Consider the following 19,048-nt stretch of genomic DNA (forward strand, 5'->3'; position numbering starts at 1 on the left):
GGTATGTTTAACATTCTTTTTATAAAGCAACCATGCAGCAGACATTTATTGAACAATTACCATGTGCCAATCCCATGCTAGGAATATACAGATGATACTTTGTAGCCTCTTTGCAATCTGTACAATTCTTAGTGCAGGGCCAAGGTATAGCCTTCAATGAATTCTCCATGGGATGTTTAGGCATGCAAGCGATCTTGGAATTTTTTTGTTTTCTATCATCATCTCAGTAGTTTAAGAAAATATAGTGACAGAGAAGACCCTTATCTTTCCCACCCTGCCCATAAGGGAGGAGGTAGCAAAACAAACTGCCCTCAGAATGTGAATGCAAAGCAGACTCCTAGAAAGTTATAAGTGGACTGCACCACTCTTGGCAATCATAGAAACCACAAACAGGCTTTTGAGATGAATGTCATGATTGCCCAGCAGTGTGGACTTGCTTCTGTGGATGGTAATTCCATCTTCCACAGCCCTGCTCATAACATGGTGTTATGTAGCTAACCATATAAGGTGTTCTTCCATTTTCCATCATGGTGAATTTCATAATTCTTTCTAACTAGTGATCCAGGAAAGATACATTTAAACTCCCTACATGTTATTAATGCTCATTGCTATTTCCACTTAAAGATGTGACTGTTCTGGATACTACCAGCTAGCAGCAGAAGCTATACTAAGACACTGTTAGCTAGCTTTCTTCTAAAGATCTGAGAAAGTTGAACATCTCATTTCTTCTCATGTCAGCTGTGACGCAGGTATGGCATATCATTAGCATCACTGAGAAACTTGGGCAGAGTAGAGATGAGTGCTTTCACGTGGTTAGGCAGTAGTAGACCAGGGGAGCCCAATGAGGGTTCTTCCCACCAGACTACTGATTAACTGATTGACTAGAGCTGAGACAGAGGAGGCTCTGGCTGTTGAAGGAGTCTGCTCCCTTCTTTTCCATGATAGCATTCTCTTCAGTTAATCAGCACTTCCCCATTCAGAATGGGGAGAAGACTGGAAAAGACATTCACAAATGAAACATGTGTCATCCCACTCTGAAAACACAGCTTGGAGAAGTACCATATTTGAACATCTTACCTAAGCTGGATCGAGTGTTCGAACGTTCAATTATTGCTCGCTTGCTGGGATTATTTAGGACAGACCTCTTAGCAAGAGAAATGTCAGCTGTCACTCTTGTTATTGATATCCTATGAATAGGAACACAGAACAGAACAAGCCAGTAGAAATGTTATGGGGCTCTCAAGTGATTTATAACCACAGTATTTAGTAACCACTTTACATACTGCATTGCAACCACAGTATAATAAACATCGCCACAAGTATTTTAAATAGGCTTTGGCTAGTATTAAAAATATAAGTCAGGTATAATGGAGGAAGGTTCTGGCTATTCAACCAAAACAAAAAGCAAATCTGTGGTTAAAAACAAAGCTCTTCCTCCACTACTGTCTAGCTTGTCAAATTCTCTTTATAACGCACACCACACCAGGAGGGAATCAAAATATGTGAATAAACATGCTCTTTCTAGGAAGCATCAATACAACTTCCCTACAATTCACAGTTGATTTGCTCTTGAATAAGACCTTCAGGAACTACAAATGTTCTGCCCAGGCATATCAACCAGAGGGGAAAACCCTGTTCATTTTCATCAACACTCAACCAGTTGGTAGTGATGTTGTATTCCTGATGCCTAACAGTTAATTCATGATACAAGAAGCATCTCTTCACGAGCCCAAAGGAATGTTTCATTTCGAAGAATATGGAAAATATGACTTCTATTCTGCCTGCACAAGATCCGTCAGCATATTTGCTTAGGACTTTGAATGCATAAAGTGGAAAGACATAAGACACTATAGTTGAGGGCAATATGAGGATTGCGCCAGGATTTTTGCAAGTCAGAAAGTTTCCTGCAGTTACACAAGAGAAGAATAAAGCAAAGAAGTTGCAGATGAACAAAGAGAGGAGTCCATACGCATATGATTTATCAAATAAGAATCTCTGGAATTTACAGCTTTAAAATTCTTTATTTTAACCCGTGCCTGATGAATTTCAGGTTGTTATCTACCTGTAGAATGCAAAGCATGTCTCTCTAAGCCAGTTACTGCCACCATGGACCTTTCCCCATTCTCATTTTCAGAGCTTTGGCAGAGTTCTGGAATGGAGACAAGAGAGTAGTGCCCTTCCTTTTCTGCTCAGTGCACCCATTTGCCTTCATTTTTATATTCCTTTGGCGACTGGTGCAGGGAAGAGGTAGAGTTGATATCAATTACTGAGTCATAGTTTTGGTATACTATCAGCACTCTCAGGAGACTCTTCACCTGACTTCAGTGACCCAAAGCCTTAAGGAAAATTTAAAGTATTCCTTGTCACAAATGGTTCTTTAAAGCTATACAGGCTATCCAAAAGTTCTGATACCATTTTATCGCAAAGCACCTTCTTGTGTCATTGTATTGTATTTATATGCTGTAGATGGTCAGTGAGTTTTAAATTCTTAATGTTTTTAGAATTTTTAGTCACTAATAAATTATGGGAGTCATCTTCATATTATCTTCTACAGAAACCAAGAGTTTTGTGAACTACCTCTGGGCCACCGAGAACACCAAGGGGAGGCTGAGTTGGCAGACCTCCAGCTTTCCTACCTTCCATGTCAGGCAAACGCCTCTGCATTTCTGTTTTCTACATTGGGGCTTTATATATGATTTCCTTGTAAAAAGCTGCCCAACTGCTAAAAGACATTGTAAAAACTGGTCAAGTACAACTGCTTCATTTTACCAAGAAAACTGAGACACAGAGAGGAAGTTCCACATGATTAGTTAGAGACTAAGAAGACCTGAAACACAGGCCCCCAAGCACCAGGCCAATCCTTAGTCACCTGAGTGATGATAAGTCTCACAGAGCTTCAGTTTTCTTCTCCAGCAACCCCACATCCCCAGATGTAAGCCAAATCATCAAGTGCAGATGCAATCGATCTTGGCCATGTGCAGAGAAGTGGTCAGGACTTTAGTGAGCTTAAAGTCAAGGGAACCCCATGTCTGAGTCTGCATTACTCAGTTGGCTTTTGCAACTTGAAGTATGAAATCTCATAGGCATCCTGTGTTCACAGCTTCTTTAATTTACAGAATAGAGATTGCTCATTTATTTTTGTGTGTTTGTTTGTTGTTTTAAGGACAGAGTTGTTGGTTAGAAACATACAGTCAAGTTCCAGAGCAATTCAAATACATGACTGGAGGCGAATGGGTTAAATTAGGAACAGAATTCAACTTTCTAAAATAAAGACTTTTGAAGGGCCCAAAAAGTCTATTCTGCTTATGGGAGATCAAAATTTGTAGTTCTATACAAGCCAAATAGTGAGTCTTGGTTCTTAAAATTTGAAAGGATTACCACCATACCATCACATATAGAGTTTTATAAGTTTTTACAAGTTTTACAAAAAAGCAAGCAAACAAACAAAACAATAACACACACACACACCTGCTTCATATATTCTCCAAACAGAAAAAGGTATGGACAATACAGGGTTCCTTTTCTTGTTTTATTTGTCACCAAAATACCAGCGAATTTGTTAATACAAGTTATTTCTTTAAAAAAATTTTTTTTAATGTTTATTTTATTTTATTTTATATTTTTTGAGATAGAGACAGAGCATGAGGATGGGAGGGGCAGACGGAGGCGGAGACACAGAATCTGAAGCAGGCGCCAGGCTCTGAGCTGTCATCACAGAGCCTGATGCGGGGCTCAAACCCACAAACCGTGAGATCATGACCTGAGCCGAAATGGAAAGCTTAACTGACTGAGCCCCCCAGGCACCCCAATACAAGTTATTTCTTAATAAAAGTAGACATGCATGCATGAAGGAGCTGAGGACAAGATAGACACAGCCCCAGAAACCCTTCAGTAAGACAAAGCAGAGTTTTCTGTTTTCTGCTGCAAAGATGCTTACTATTATCAAAATAAAAAACCAAACCCAAACTTTTTTTTTTATAAAAGACTCTCCAGAAATATAATTGAATACTTCTAGTTTATATACTTTTTTTAGTTTTATATACTTAAAAAATATTTTATATACTATATATTTTTATATTTTTATATACTAGTTATATATTTTTATTACTTTTTTTAACTTAAAAAATGCCCTTTCCACTTCTTTTCTTGCTGTACTCATTCCCTCCAGTACTTCCACGCATCTTGTTTGATGTATGTTTTTACGAAGTTCCCTAGGAAACTTTTCTGTGACATAGTGTTAGTAGTTACTGGCTGGTCGATTAATGCTAACAGAAGTTCAGCTCCTCAGCAAACTGGGTTTAGTAGCAAATGTCACTGAAAACTAGCAAAAATTGTTCTCTAACTCTAGCAAATCTGAACCCCACCTGTTCTTTATTTCTGTTTTCGAATTCATCATAATTGCCCCAATCTATCATGACCTATGAGTATTAGTTTTTGAGAAAAGATATTACTTTCAGTTATAACATATCCATTCAAAAATAATTGTTATTTCCATATTGGTTCAGAATGGCTATAAGGTCCTTCTATGCTCTATCCTTGCTACATCTAATATGCAACACTGTTAGTACATTAATTAAAAAAAATAATTCCTAGTATTCATAGAGAAGAGTATTCCAAAGAACAGAACAGTGCACTGTCAAGAGAATTGGGATGGAGGGCCTACATAGACCTGAGTATTCTTCCTGGATCTTGCTGTTGCTGGTTGTGTGACCATGGACAAGTCAGATTAGCATCAGAATCCTAATCAACAAAATGGTGATACTGGTCAAAATAGCTAAAATTAACAACTCAGGAAACAACGGATGTTGGTGAGGATGTGGAGAAAGAGGATCTCTTTTGCACTGCTGGTGGGAATGCAAACTGGTGCAGACACTCTGGAAACAGTGTGGAGATTCCTCAAAAAATTAAAAATAGAACTACCCTACGACCCAGCAATAGTACTACTAGGAATTTATTCAAAGGATACAGGAGTGCTGATTCATAGGACACATGTACCCCAATGATTATAGCAGCTCTACCAACAACAGCCAAATTATGGAAAGAGCCCCAATGTCCATCAACTGATGAATGGATAAAGAAGCTGTGATTTACATGTACAATGGAATACTACTTGGCAATGAGAAAGAACGAAATCCTGCCATTTGCAATAATGTGGATGGAACTGCAGGGTATTATGCTAAGTGAAATAAGTCAGAGAAAGACAGATATCATATGTTTTCACTCATATGTGGAATCTGAGAAACTTGACAGAAAACCATGGGAGAAGGGAAGGGAAAAAATAGTTTTAAACAGAGAGGAAGGCAAACTGAAGGTTAAAGGGGGGTAACAGGGGGAGGGGAAAACGGGTGATGGGCATTGAGGAGGGCACTTGTTGTGATGAGCATTGGGTGTTGTATACAAGTGATGAATCATGGGAATCTACTCCTGAAGCCAAGAGCACACTGTATACACTGTATGTTAGCTAACTTGACAATAAATTATACTTAGAAAAAAAATAATAAAATAAAACAAAATAGTGATAGCAGCTTTGCCAAACTATCTTCTGGGACTGCCAGTAGGGGCAAACGAGGTAATATACAAAAGTGCTTTGTTAACCTAATATATAGAAGACAATTACTGCAGATTTGAAGACTTGAAGGGGACAGTTTCTTTATATTCTGTCCTCAACAAAAAGCAGTCTACCATGAACTCTCCTACCACCAGAGTCCATGGAATTTATATAGACTTTCAGGGGAGGAGAATCAGGTCAGATGTGTTGTAATCAAAACCTGCTAATTTAAGTATTCATGTTTGGCATTAAAGTGTTCAATTACTTATCTCTAGTGTTTGACCACTGATGAGTCTCCACCTGAAAAGAGAGAATGGTAGAAGGAGATGATAAGAGGGTGATATTGACTTTGAAACAGAAGGTGCTGTGTTGTTCTCTTCCATTTGTTGACGGCAGTTACAAGGTGTTTTGATTCTGCCATGACTTGGCTGCTCTGTTGATAGCATCAAGGGTTCCCATCGCTGTTTATGAACAAACATTACCTCTCTGAGTCTCCTAAGTTGTATTCTCAGCCTCATTTCTTCAAATTCTTCCTCAAACCCTTTTTAAAAAAGTATTCCCCTTCCCTTTATTTTTATTTTGGAAAGAGAGAGAGAGTGAGGGAGTGTGAGAGGCAGAAGGGCAGAGGGAGAGGGAGAGAGAGAATCTCAAGCAGGCTCCACCCCCAGTGCAGAGTCCTGACACAGAGCTCGAACTCAGGAACCATGAGTTCATGACCAGAGCCAAAATCAAGAGTCAGACGCTTAACTGTCTGAGCCACCTAAGTGTCCCTCAAACCCTTTTTTCCTTCGAGTGGCCTTTGGCTAATAACTTCCTTTAACTTTAGATTTTATCTATATAGATTACAGGATGTTCATTTAGGATTTTTGGCCACGATCATGTCGATTACAAAGTGTTCAGTAATTGCCATAGAGCTGATCTGATCTAGTCATCAAAATGCCTAAAGCCAGCAATTTTATTGGAATTTGAAACGATTAGCATAGTTCAACAAATGGCAGTTGGTTGGACTGCCTGCTGTTCTATGAATGGTATATTCAACCAGCTGAACAAACCTCATCCCAAAGGATGATCCCCAATGAATGTTTGTGGTAGAAAATGAAGAGAGAAAAGTTCCACATCGTTGTGAACCCTGTGTGTTCACCAGGCTGATGTCATCGTACCAGCTGGTTAGGCTCATCTAATTTACGATCTGTGCACAGGCACTGTCACCACGAGTGGATATGCACATGGACGAGGGTTCGAACTATTTGGTACTATGCTTTTCATTTTTCTTCTGCATATTACAGTTAGGCCCTACAGTAGCAATCATGGCGATAAAACTGTCTAATAAGCAGCTATCAACTGACCCAAATAATTTCTAAGGTATCAAAAAAGGGCAAGTATATGATTTTGTAACAATCAAGCTACTGGACTTTAATCCAATTTGTTGAATTACTGTCTAACCAGGATCTGGAAAACAGTACTGAAGAAAGCCTCTTAGCCAATGGATCCATTTTTTGCTCTTTCTGGAAAATAATAAGACTTTCTCTTGACTATTTTGTCTAACCTACTACATTCATAGCCAATGAAACACTGAGTGGGTTTTCATTAGAACATACTGTTTATGCTGTATCACTGTGCTATAGCCTTCTGTGTAATTGTTCTCTTGGCTGGTTTCAGTTAAAGACTATTTGTTGTTTTCACTCTCTTTATTAATTGGTAAAACATAATACAGCAGATTGTCATAGCTCAAAATGTAAGGCTATTTCCCACACAGCAGATGTGTCAGAGTCGGCGTGAAGCTACAAGCACATGGCTTCTTCCTTATCAAAGTCTCTACATACCCTCAACTAATAAATTCATTACTGGTTTTTCTGCAGCACTGTCCTCTTATCATCTGAAAGCAAGTCCACTCTGCTACTCCCACCTTTACTGTCTATCTTCTATCAACTCTGCCATAAATCAGAGCTCTCCAGCATCGAGTCTCTTTCTCTGGCTATTACTTTGGCTGCTGTTGAAATCTTCCTTTTATCTCTAGATCCTCTGCTGTGCCATCAGACCATATGGAACACTTGGCGTTGACATTTCAATCCTATTTCTACTAAAATCATCTTCAACAATGTGTATAAATGCTTGATGCAGCAACTTTACCTGACTCAAAACAAATCTCTGCTGTTACAATCAAATGCACTTCCTCTTTCTGGGCCTGAAAATTGAGGAAGAACCTCAGATGCTTCATTCTTGAAAGTATTAATTAAGCCATTCACTTTCTCTTTGTGAAATTTTTAAAAATCCCCTTCTTCTTTTCCTTTCCATCCTACCTTTCAGACAGTTAAAAATACTGTTATTTATAAGGATGTTACATGGTGATGGAAAGAATCTAAAACAAACAGGCTGTGTTATGGGACACGATTGTTCAGCTTGAGGACTGTTACCGGGTCTCATGATGAGATACAGCTCAGAACTTCCTTAGGTCAAGACAACAGAGGTTAAAACCATGTGACTTCAAGCATAGTTAAAGGAAGTGTGTGTGTATGTGTGTGTGTGGGGGGGGGGGCAAGAACACAGAATACTGAGGGGCGCCTGGGTGGCTCAGTTGGTTAAGCATCCAATTTTGGCTCAGGTCATGATCTCGTAGTTCATGGGTTCAAGCCCCACATTGGGCTCTGTGCTGACAGCTCAGAGCCTGAAGCATGCTTTGGATTCTGTGTCTCCCTCTCTCTCTCTCTCTCTCTCTCTCTCTCTCTGCTCCTCCCCCACTCATGCTCTATCTCTCTCTGTCTCTCAAAAATAAATAAACATTAAAAAAAGAAAAAGAACACAGAAGACTGAGCCATGAATGTTAGCTGTCAACAATCCACAGACTGCTGCATGAAGGTAAGGATTAAGGCCCAATCATCAGAAGGCAAGACCAAGACCAATGCTATTAAATTAAAGAGTCAGAGTTCAGCTGTTCTTTGCAATGCTTTTTCAAGAAGTGAATTCTCAATAACCAAACATTCTCAAACAGAAGCAGTTTATCCATCTGTTTGTGGTTGCTGAAGCAAAGAGATTAGAATAAAAGAACTTTTACATTTCCTTCCAACCCCAATATTCTAGTATTCAGTGCTTCATTTGTTTTCTTTGAAACCACCTCATTCTCTGCGTATCTTCTACTTAAAAACAAGGGGGGTGGGGAGAGGAGCAGGATAAATCCAAGGCTTTCTTAGTAAGCCTTTTGGGTGCACTAGATGAATGTGGCAAAGACGGTTATTTGTTCAGCAAAATCTATTTCCTCTTCCTCCTGAGCCATGGCTAGACTGTATTTCCCAGCCTGTTTTGTAATTCAGTGTGGACACACAACCAAGTTTTAACCAATGAAAAGTGAGGATTCATGTGCGTCATGTCCAGGCTGGCATGTGCCTCTCCCCACCAGCTGACCGGAGAGCCCCCCTCAGGCCAAGGGCTCCAAATGATGGATGGAAGAAGCTTTCCGCCCAATCCTCCCCTCCGCCACTCTATCACTTCCTCCTCACTGAGGGACACCTGCCTCAGACTGTTAATTTTTTTTTTTTTCTCAACGTTTTCATTTATTTTTGGGACAGAGAGAGACAGAGCATGAACGGGGGAGGGGCAGAGAGAGAGGGAGACACAGAATCGGAAACAGGCTCCAGGCTCTGAGCCATCAGCCCAGAGCCCGATGCGGGGCTCGAACCCACGGACCGCGAGATCGTGACCTGGCTGAAGTCGGACGCTTAACCGACTGCGCCACCCAGGGGCCCCCTGCCTCAGACTGTTAAATGAGCAACAGTAAGCTCCCACTTGTGTTTAAATCATTATATATTTTGGGGTCTATTTATTAAGGCAGCCTGGCACTGTATTAATGTACTCAGCTATTCACATAATGGCTCTGAAGCATTCTGATTTCTTGAACTAAAATCTCAATTATTGGAACTGAAATCTCAGTTTCTTTGTATATAGTCCCGGAAGCTAATGAATATTTTAAGTACAATTACCCAGAAGGCTTTTCTTTTGACAAATGTATACAGTTTGTACTCAAAGCATGGTTTGCTTTTTTCCCTTAAAAATAGCATATTTTTCAAAATGTATTTGATGCTATTTAAAAAATATATTTGGTAAGCTGGATGCATGTACCCATACTTCTCAGTATACACTGTGTACATTTTCTTCATTTCTACTATGTCTTCGATATTTGCATGTTATTTTTACAAGGAGTGTGTTCTGCATTGTAAAGGAGCTTAGTACATCGTATGAAGTCAACATGGACTTTTTTCCATTTCTCTGCGAAACACAGGAACTCTATCTAGACGTTTTTCACAAAACCTAAATGATAAAATTATTTGATGGCTAAAGACTGAGCCGTATGAATAAGAGGATACATACAAAATACACTAACAAACTACAAGGTGATTTCTGATGAAATGAACCCAGAACTAAGCATCCAAACAAGTACTATTCTCTACAAAGTAGTCACTTAGGGAGGTTTATGATGAAAACATTTCTTGCACTCTTCTTCTGAGAAAACGTAGCACTTTACACCTTCATATGATACACACGTACATGCATACACACACACACACACACACACACACACACACACACACACACATATGCACTCACAGTTCCCAAGTGCTACTACCAGCTTGACCAGCAAGCCACCACATTTATCAAAATATTCTATATTTTCATTAATATATTTCATAAAAATAAGTTTGATATGAATTCACTAACAAGCAAGGAAATAAAGACAAACACATACATTTAATTAAAACAAATGGGTTATTTTCCTTCTCAAGGTCCTTTCTCCCTTAGGGATTCAATGCTATACTTCATAACTTCATATCTTCAGAATTCTCTCATTGTATTCTTCCCTGAATACTGAGTTAACTTTTAATTAGAGAACTTCTGCAATCGCTGGAAACACAGATCCACAAATCAATTTATCATACACGTTCGGTTAAAGGAAAATAAAAATACAAAAACATCTGTATGTCTCACCTCCCATCAAACCTGTGCTTCAGGAAATCAAAGAGGGCTTTCTGCATCATGTCTGTTACCTTTGCAGAGGTGAGAAAAAAAGAATGAGGCAAACACACGCAGAGAGACAGAGAGAGAGAGAAGTCAAAAGTGAGAGAGGTGGAAGGGAAGGGCACTTTGTCTGAGCAAAGACCTCACACAGCCTGTTGTCTCTGAGGGGTAGGGCAGGTTGTCCTGGAAGGCGTTTTTCATGCTTAACCACTTACACTTACTCAAATTTCCCCCTTGGTTGTCCTCTAGGGTGTTGAATGAGCCAGCAGTGTTCACTAGACCTAAGGCAGACTCCCTTCCCTTATTAGGTGATAGAATTGCAGCCAAGAGACCACAATAGGCTGGCTTTGCTTGCAAGTGCTGCCTGTCCTTGGCTCGCCCGAATGGGTGCTTGCCTCCAGTGAGGACCAGCTAGAACTCCTGTGGCCAGCCCTGGGCTTGGCCACCTGCTAGTCTGTGCATGCTGGTAGAAATTCTCCTTTCCTACAGATCACTCGCCTGCTTTTCCTCAGACATTCCCCACTGAGAAGCGAAGGGAAGGGGGAGAGGAAGGAAGGAGACACATTTTAATGTTCCACCCCACCTGGTTTTATCTATGCTAGCACGAAATCAAAATGGAAACACCCGAAACACAGTACTTCTAAAGCCTTCACTCTTTTCCTTCTTACATGGTATTGTTTAATCTCTGAACAAGTTCATTAATACTTTCGTGGACAATTTTTCCCTTCTATGTGTCTTTGAAATAAATGAGAGAAATATTTGGTGGGGTATGGCATCATGTTGAGCACCCAGCAAGGTGAGGTTTGTTGGTGCTTTGAAGGTTTAAGTTTGCTGGAAGATTGCCTACATTGTTCTCTTGTGCTGTTCATACTCATTCATTTATTTATGCATTTATGTATTTATTTATTTATTTATTTATTTATTTATTTATTTATTTATTTAGTTTTACGTAAGCTCTACAGCATGGGGCTTGAACTCACCACCCTGAGATCAAGAGTTGCATGCTCTACCACTGAGCCAGCCAGGTGCTCCCATACTTGATTATTTCCAACAGTAACGGGAATGGTTGAGACTACATAGTCCTTCACTTTGAATTTAATGCAGAGGAAACCTTTGACCACAACTTTCCATCATAAATGTTTTAAGGGATGTATTTCTAAACAAAGTGATACATATAAGATGAGAAGCGTACCAGAGAGGGAAGAAAGAGTGAAGGGCCACATGAGCCCCATGCTGTGCCACCCGCCTTCACATGTGGAGAATTGGCCCCATCGGTACCTCTCTGTAAGCAGACCCTAGAGGAGCAAGCTCCCAAGGCTGTCTCCTAGGTTCTTGATCAAGAACTGAAGCATAACAGACTGGTATTTGTACCTCATAACCCTTCAGTGACGGCCCCACTAACACCACCGGACGCATGGATGGCACAACATCATAAGGAGGGATGTGCTCCGTCTGAAAAAGATGATTGGACAGCATGACAAGGTGAGGATAAGCATGCCTTCTCAAAAGCCATAGCATCGTAATTCTCAGGTCGAGCACAAAATGATTACCACAGGTCCCCACCAAGGAGGCTCATCCCTTATTTTATAGCCATTTGGGTCACTGAAATGGAACATTGCAGGCATGTGCGGATAGAAACCTTAAAGGAAGATTTAAAAAGGAAACACAACTTACCACTTTTTGCTTCTGTTTTGCTAAAAGACAACAATGAGAGCCATATCAAAATATGTAATCTCTGTAAATGATAGTACATGATTTTAAAAGATGAAAGAATGTACCAATGTGTCCCTATAATTCTCATCATGTCACTATTACCCACTCTGTGGAGAACTACTCTATTATTTCATTCTGGACGAGACAATTTTGAAGACAAATGAAAAAACAGACAACTTCTCCCCGTACGAATGACCTTATATCCTGATTTCATGTTGGGTGTGGAGGGTGGACTACATGAAAACACTAGAAATTCTGGGCCAGCCATGGGCCATAGGTTGTTTCCTGCTACACACAGCATACAGTGTGGCTGAGAACAACTTGGACAGATACAATTTGATAAAAAGGAATTAAGAATGACGATTTGGGTAAAAATGATCATCACCTTAATCAGGAGTTATTTTTGGATTTGTAATTTTGATGAACCAGGAGAAAATTCTGCAGTCCTTTGTGTGTTCGTTAAGTTTTTGCCTACTTTCCAGGATAGTGACATATTTTTCCTACTATGCTGTTCTTAATTTCAAATAAATTTATAACCATTTATTCCTGTTCTTTCTTGTTTGTAATAGTGTAATAGGTTTGTAATGACCTAAATGTCCAACAAATGGGGATGAGGCAAAATACATTTGATACCTGGTTAAACTGATTTTGTTTAAACTGGTTTTGTTTGGCCATCAAAGTGGGTCCGGTCCATCTGGGGACAACCCAGAGACCTAGTTCAGTTCAGAGCACAGGATATGAGGAAAGATCCACCCAAACAAGGACCCAGCACTCAGCACTACTCCAGAACCAATCCCGTTTCCTGCAGTTACGGTAGGCCAGGCTAGAGCTTACACTTGCCCTTCTGAGTTGGTAATACTGGATGCCCGAATGCAGCATCAATTCTGGGCCAGAACAAATTAGACTATAGGAGTCAGGGAATGTGGTAGAAGGAAAATTCCTGCTTGAATGTCTCCATAATTATCAAATATATAACAACTCTTGATTGGACCACCACTGTCCCTTCATTTCCATTAATTCCAGGGCTTGGTTATCTGTTTTCCAAACAGAAATGAGGTCATCTGGGTCCATTTTCTGCTTCAACCTTTCCAGTCTCCACAGCCCAGGCTGTACCATCTTAAAGTTCCCCATGGAGACTGAAATAGAGCATTTTCTTCAGAGTCTACAACTTTTTTTTTTCTTTTTAATTGGCTTTCACCATCTTAAAGTCTGTTGGGTTCTTGGGTGGAATAATGAACTTGCTTCAGATTGGTCTGCACAATGGACAGTTACTGGCTCTGGGGGGTAAACAAGATTTTTCAAAATCAGATTGTAATGATTTGAATTTTTAGTATCACAAGTACCCTTTAAATCAAATCAAATTACTATAGAAAGCAAATGAGAAATGAAGAGTTAATTAGAAGAATTTTTAAATCAAAGCCTTAAATTATTTCCAAATTAGTAAAACTACTTGTGTGTATGTTCAAATCCTAAGGGAAAAAAAAAACATTCCATTAAAAAACCCCCTAAAACCCTTACCTGTTGATGTGGGTGTTGCTCGAAATGTCCCTGATACCATTTCTCCAAGACTTGAAGAAGAATTTCCACTGGATTTCCTAGGATAGAGAAAAGGAACTTAGGACTCATTCCCCAGATTCCTTGAAAATGGAACTTGAGAGTACAAAGCTTTCTTTGGCCTAAATCCTACTAAATAATTCAAAACACACCAAATCCTGCCTTGGAGAAGAACTTCAAGAATCTGTCCACATGTTTTCTTTGACCTATTTCTTGGAGAAGGTGGGGAACAAACTGGACCTGGAAATACTATGCAAAAATATCTCTCCTAGTTATTCAATACAGAAATTAGGCAGAAAAATCACTGACAGAAACACTCTTGTGAACTGATGCTTAATACCAGTCACCAATGCACCCGTCGGATGTCAAACACAGCTCAAAACAGCTGTAAGACCTAGAAAAAAACATTTCCTTTTAAAAGTGATTTTATTGGGTGGTGCCTGGATGGCTCAGTTGGTTAAGCATCTGACTCTTGATTTCGACTCAGGTAATGATCTTACTGTTCTGGGTTCGAGCCCCTCATTGGGCTCCACACCGATAGTGCGAAGCCTGACTGAGATTGTGTCTCTCCCTCTCTCTCTGCCCCTCCCCTACTCACGTGTGTGAGCTCTCTCTCAAAATAAATTTTAAAAATAAATTTTTAAAGTGATTTTATGGGAGTCAGAATTAAAAAAAAAAAAGGTAAGGATTTGGTCACAAAAAACATTAGTTGTGACCTACTGGGCAATTGTTCCATCAGTCTCCTCTTGCTGCTTTGGAAGCTTCCCAGAAGCCCACAGAGTCCCTTGGGAGCCTACCTTCCTAATGTTCTTCCCTTTTATGCTTGAGAGTATGGTCCCTAGGTCAGAACTATCTAATTTCTCATCCTGGCTTTTCCCCTTACTAGTTGTGGTAACTTGGCACATCATATTTCATGTCTTTGAGCCTTAGTTGCCCTATCTACAGAAAAAGTTACACCTCACAGGGTTGTATAAGATCATGTCTGTGAGCTCTTGGTTTTACTCCTGGCCTGCCACAAAAAAAAAAACAAAAAACAAAAATGCTTTTATTCAAAAGTACATAATAATATAATAAAATAATAATAATAAAATAACAATTTTGGAAATGATAAAAATTCACTTATTATTTCATACAACAAATATTTATTGAGTATCCACTGTTCTAGAAACTAGGAATACAACAGTAGGGGGGAAAGACAAAATCCCTTCCTCACAGAGACAGATTTTAGTGGGAGATATCACTATCAAACAGATGAACAGGTAAATGCATAGTATTTCTGACAGTAATAATTGCAATAGGGAAAACGAAGTCAAGGAGAGAGATAGGAAGTTAAGGGAAGGGAAGCGGGTACAATTTTAAAGATGGTGGCAGAAAAGGGATCACTGAAAAGATTATATTTAACAAAGATCTGAAGCAGATGAAGGAGTGAGCTGGTGGAAATATGAAGCAAAGTGTTCCAATAAGAAAAAAAGCTAGCAGGTGCAAAGGTCCTAAAGCAGGAACGTGTGTTCCTCATGCATTTAAGGAGCAGCAATCGAGACAAAACAGTCAAGAGAAGAAGGGATAAGAAGAATTAATAATTAATAATATTACAGGCATCTTATATACTAAAGAAGATTGGCAATTAAAAGTGGGGCTAACTGTACTTTTGTGATGTTTTATCATAATTAAGAAGTTCCCATTAAGACAAAGGCAAAGGGCCCCTTAAGAACACAGGAGTTTTTGAAGCAGAAAAGGATCCAACAGAAAAAGGAAGTGAGAGTCAAGAGAAAGAACTGCTTCTATTTTAGGTCTTTCAAAAAATGATAACACTTATTAAATTCATGCTTCATTGTAGGTTCTCAATATATGCAGGCTCAGGATGATTCTGATTTCTCTTTTCTCAGGCTTTGTTTGTATCCTTGGGACCTACAAACACCTGCACTCTGAGATTTTTGTAGCTATTTCTTTAGTGTACTACAGGTTGATTCATCTGAAGTTAGACAGAATCTTCACTCCATTATCAAGAGATGGTAGATGCCGTGGGGTGGAGGCAACCTCTAGCCCTGGGATGGTACCATATGTACCACTGCATTACATGCCCGCTTGAGAGAGGGTCTCTGAAAGTTAACCAGGAAGAGCCCTGATGCCAGGTCAGGTCAGGTTCCCACTTACTGTACTGAGAAAGAATGCCCCGTGACCATCACGGAGGAGACCTTAATCTCCAAGCAGGGTTTGCTGAGGCCACAGAAAAATCTCCGCTGTGGAATTCATGGTGATGCCAATGAGGTGAGACTTTAGCATGCAGTGGGGAGAATGAACTCTCTGAAACCCCTCTGTGTCAATGTCAGAAACACCTCATATACAGAAAAGTACCTTTTACTCTCAAAGCATACATATTTAACCTGATGAGCAAACTTGAAAACATCATCTTATTTTTCTACTCACCTCCCAAAATAAGTTTCTAAGAAGGAAGGAGCCTTACCCTCCGTGAAAACGTCCCCTTTTTTGTTCTTGCTGAATCCGTATATTCTCCAGTCTAAGTGGACTTGGGATGAAGCCAATCTCACAGCCCTCTTTCACCAGTCTTCCTATCCACCAATCATTGTTGTATTTCTGGAATGCAGAAATAAAACTGCTATCAATAGTAATTCACTTATCTTCACATTCCATTAATTAATTTCTGGGGGTGAGAAGAACCAAAAATACTCTTTACATTATACTATACTATATTATATATACACACTACATTATATTATACTATGTTATACATATCAGAACATGTATCGACTAAAGCCAAAGTCTACAACCTTTGTATCTAAAGGCCCAGATAGTAAATATTTTAGGCTTTGGAGGCCACATGGTTTCTGGTGCAACTACTTAAATCTGCTATTGTCACATGTTAGTGGCTATAGACAATACGTAAACAAATAAGCATTTGCTATGGTTCAGTTAACCTTTTCTTTCCAAAAAAGACAGCAGGCTCTAATCAGCCTGCAGGCCACAGTTTTCCAATCCCTGGACTAAAGTTGGGTCCTAATCTTTGGATTCCTTTGGTCCTTGTCAAGAAGCCCTAGCCAAGTCTTAAGGAATAGCTAGTATAGGGATAATTATGCATCAATGTAATTGGAACCCTGGAGAACAAGACAGACAAGTCTAAGATGAAATACACTCAACTGTCTGTTATTTGTTGAAAAGTTTCAGGTAAAGATTCCACAATATTGTCTGTAATCTACTCTCATTGGAGAACTGTAATCTTCCAAACACTGGTTTACAAACTAAGGTCCATCTCACTACCTGCTGAAAAAGGTTACTCTTACAAAAGAAGTATATTGTATATATGTGGATTTTTTTAAATAATCTCCAGATGGCCTGAAGTTCAATAGAAAAACCAGGATTTCCATTTCAATAAAGTTCCATGACACATAAATTCAGAAAACAAACCCACACAACTGCTTCAGACAATATGGGGTAAGACCCTGTGAACGTGATCCTATTCAGTGGGTCAGCAAAATTGTATTTGGAAATACAGATTTGCTGGAGCCTAAATCAGAAGGTATATTTAATCCAAGCCACCTGCCTCAAAGGAAGGTTTCAGGTAGATGATTTTTAGAATGCAGGTATCAGTCCTATTGTTTACATCCTCCAGAGATGATTCCAAAAACTCTTGTCTTCATCAGCGTGGGGCAAGGTAATTCTCTCTCTTTTTGATCCAAAAAGTATCTGCTTTTTTTCAAAATGAAAAACTATATGTAGTACACTTTGCTTAGCTCAGAGAAAAGGGAAATTTATGTGTATATGACATTGATACACTGTGAAGGAGGAATGGATGGTTTCATTAACTCACTGCAGCATGAAATTCTGCATAGCTTTGAGTAATTCTCAGCAACAGCCTCACACTCAAAAGCAAAATGATATGCCTTAGGGATTTGGCCTTTATTATGCACACAGCTCCTACATGAGGCATGCATGGCATGTAGTATGAGACTGCACTGAAGAAATGTGAGTTGACCTAATATAAAATCTTGAACAATCTAAGTCGTGGTTTTTCTATCTTCCCATCTTTTATTTCAGGATAACAGGGCTGAAATAACAGGCCTGTTTATTTTGGAATTAACAAAAGGCAAGAGAGCCCTTTTAGAATCTTTGGTGCACAGGTCTGGAATTCAAATCTTATTGTGGTGGGGACAAAGCAGACTATGAGTCAGAGTGTCCTAGGGTTTAAGTTATTTCCTGAACTTTAACTGAGCCTGCTAGAACGCTAATTTATTAAATGATACCCAAGTGACCTTAAAGGGCTTCCTGAAATGGTTAATGGCAACTTCCCAACCTGTTTTAGCCTAGTTCTAGGAAACAGCGAAAGCTCGGTGATAATCTGGCTCAACGTAAATGAAAAATTCTTTGAGCTACCGGGCGGGAAGTTGCTAAGTACATTCAGGAGCTTAACACACTCGTCATTTGGTGTATGTGATAAGCAGAACTGTAGCTTTTCTTTAAGGTTAAGCTTCTCATTACTGAAAAAAGCGTTTAAAACAGTGCATGAGAGATGGCTTTCTAGATGACAGATGAGAGAGGAGGCTACAACCTGATTACACAAATGTGTGCAAATGTGGATGTTCCAGGAGCTTGTGCCAGCGTTCTGGGGAGGTCACCTTAGTGTTGCTCCAGTCCTTCTCATTTTCATCTCCCTAACATGATTAGCACTTTCTCTTTCTAAGATGTTTTCTTATCTGCTATCGCAAGCTCTGAAAACAAGTGGCTCTAATCCACATAGGATTACCAGCTCAATACCATCCATCCACCTGCCTGTGTGAAGAGAAAGCCACTGATCAAGGGACATGTAGATCAAAAAGCAACCAACGAGACAAATGGAGAATATTGATGGCATGGAGGAAAGCAATAAAGTACAGCAAGATTGGAATGCAGCTGTGAGTGGGTATGGATAAATATGTGAGAACCTCTTACCTTTTAAAATTCTGCTTCTCCTTTGAAGCAAGGGGTGTTAGTGACTAATGAACATGGTTTGGTCATTTTTGGTAGAAACGGTGAGACAATCAACTTAACCATTCAGAGGCTGGGGCACATGTTTCAGGCTGAGAGTCCCCGTCTACTAGGCAAATATGGATATCCTCACCACATACACCTTGAGAATGCAGAAGCCATCAAGTCAATGCTACCCCAGCTTCCTGTTACCCATCAAGTCAATGCTACCCCAGCTTCCTGTTACCCATCAAGTCAATGCTACCC

At 39.6% G+C, this 19,048-nt stretch overlaps 1 protein-coding gene across 8 annotated transcripts in view; it reads right to left on the bottom strand.

The window, feature by feature from the left end:
• CACNB4 (calcium voltage-gated channel auxiliary subunit beta 4) overlaps positions 1-19,048 on the bottom strand; it is a 257,596-nt gene that overhangs the window by 29,637 nt on the left and 208,911 nt on the right. For 7 of the 8 annotated variants that reach the window (XM_045479822.1, XM_045479823.1, XM_045479824.1 and 4 more), the window contains 6 exons: positions 16,287-16,417; positions 13,787-13,863; positions 12,230-12,249; positions 11,927-12,007; positions 10,526-10,584; positions 1,078-1,187 (listed from right to left, as the gene is read on the bottom strand). In XM_045479822.1, coding sequence (XP_045335778.1) covers positions 1,078-1,187; positions 10,526-10,584; positions 11,927-12,007; positions 12,230-12,249; positions 13,787-13,863; positions 16,287-16,417 — 478 coding nt within the window. Of the gene's footprint in view, positions 1-1,077; positions 1,188-10,525; positions 10,585-11,926; positions 12,008-12,229; positions 12,250-13,786; positions 13,864-16,286; positions 16,418-19,048 lie in introns of those variants that run through there. The other variant, XM_045479829.1, reaches the window with a different exon arrangement.

The sequence above is a fragment of the Leopardus geoffroyi genome, chromosome C1 (genome assembly GCF_018350155.1).
Source record: "Leopardus geoffroyi isolate Oge1 chromosome C1, O.geoffroyi_Oge1_pat1.0, whole genome shotgun sequence".
Lineage (NCBI taxonomy): Eukaryota > Metazoa > Chordata > Mammalia > Carnivora > Felidae > Leopardus > Leopardus geoffroyi.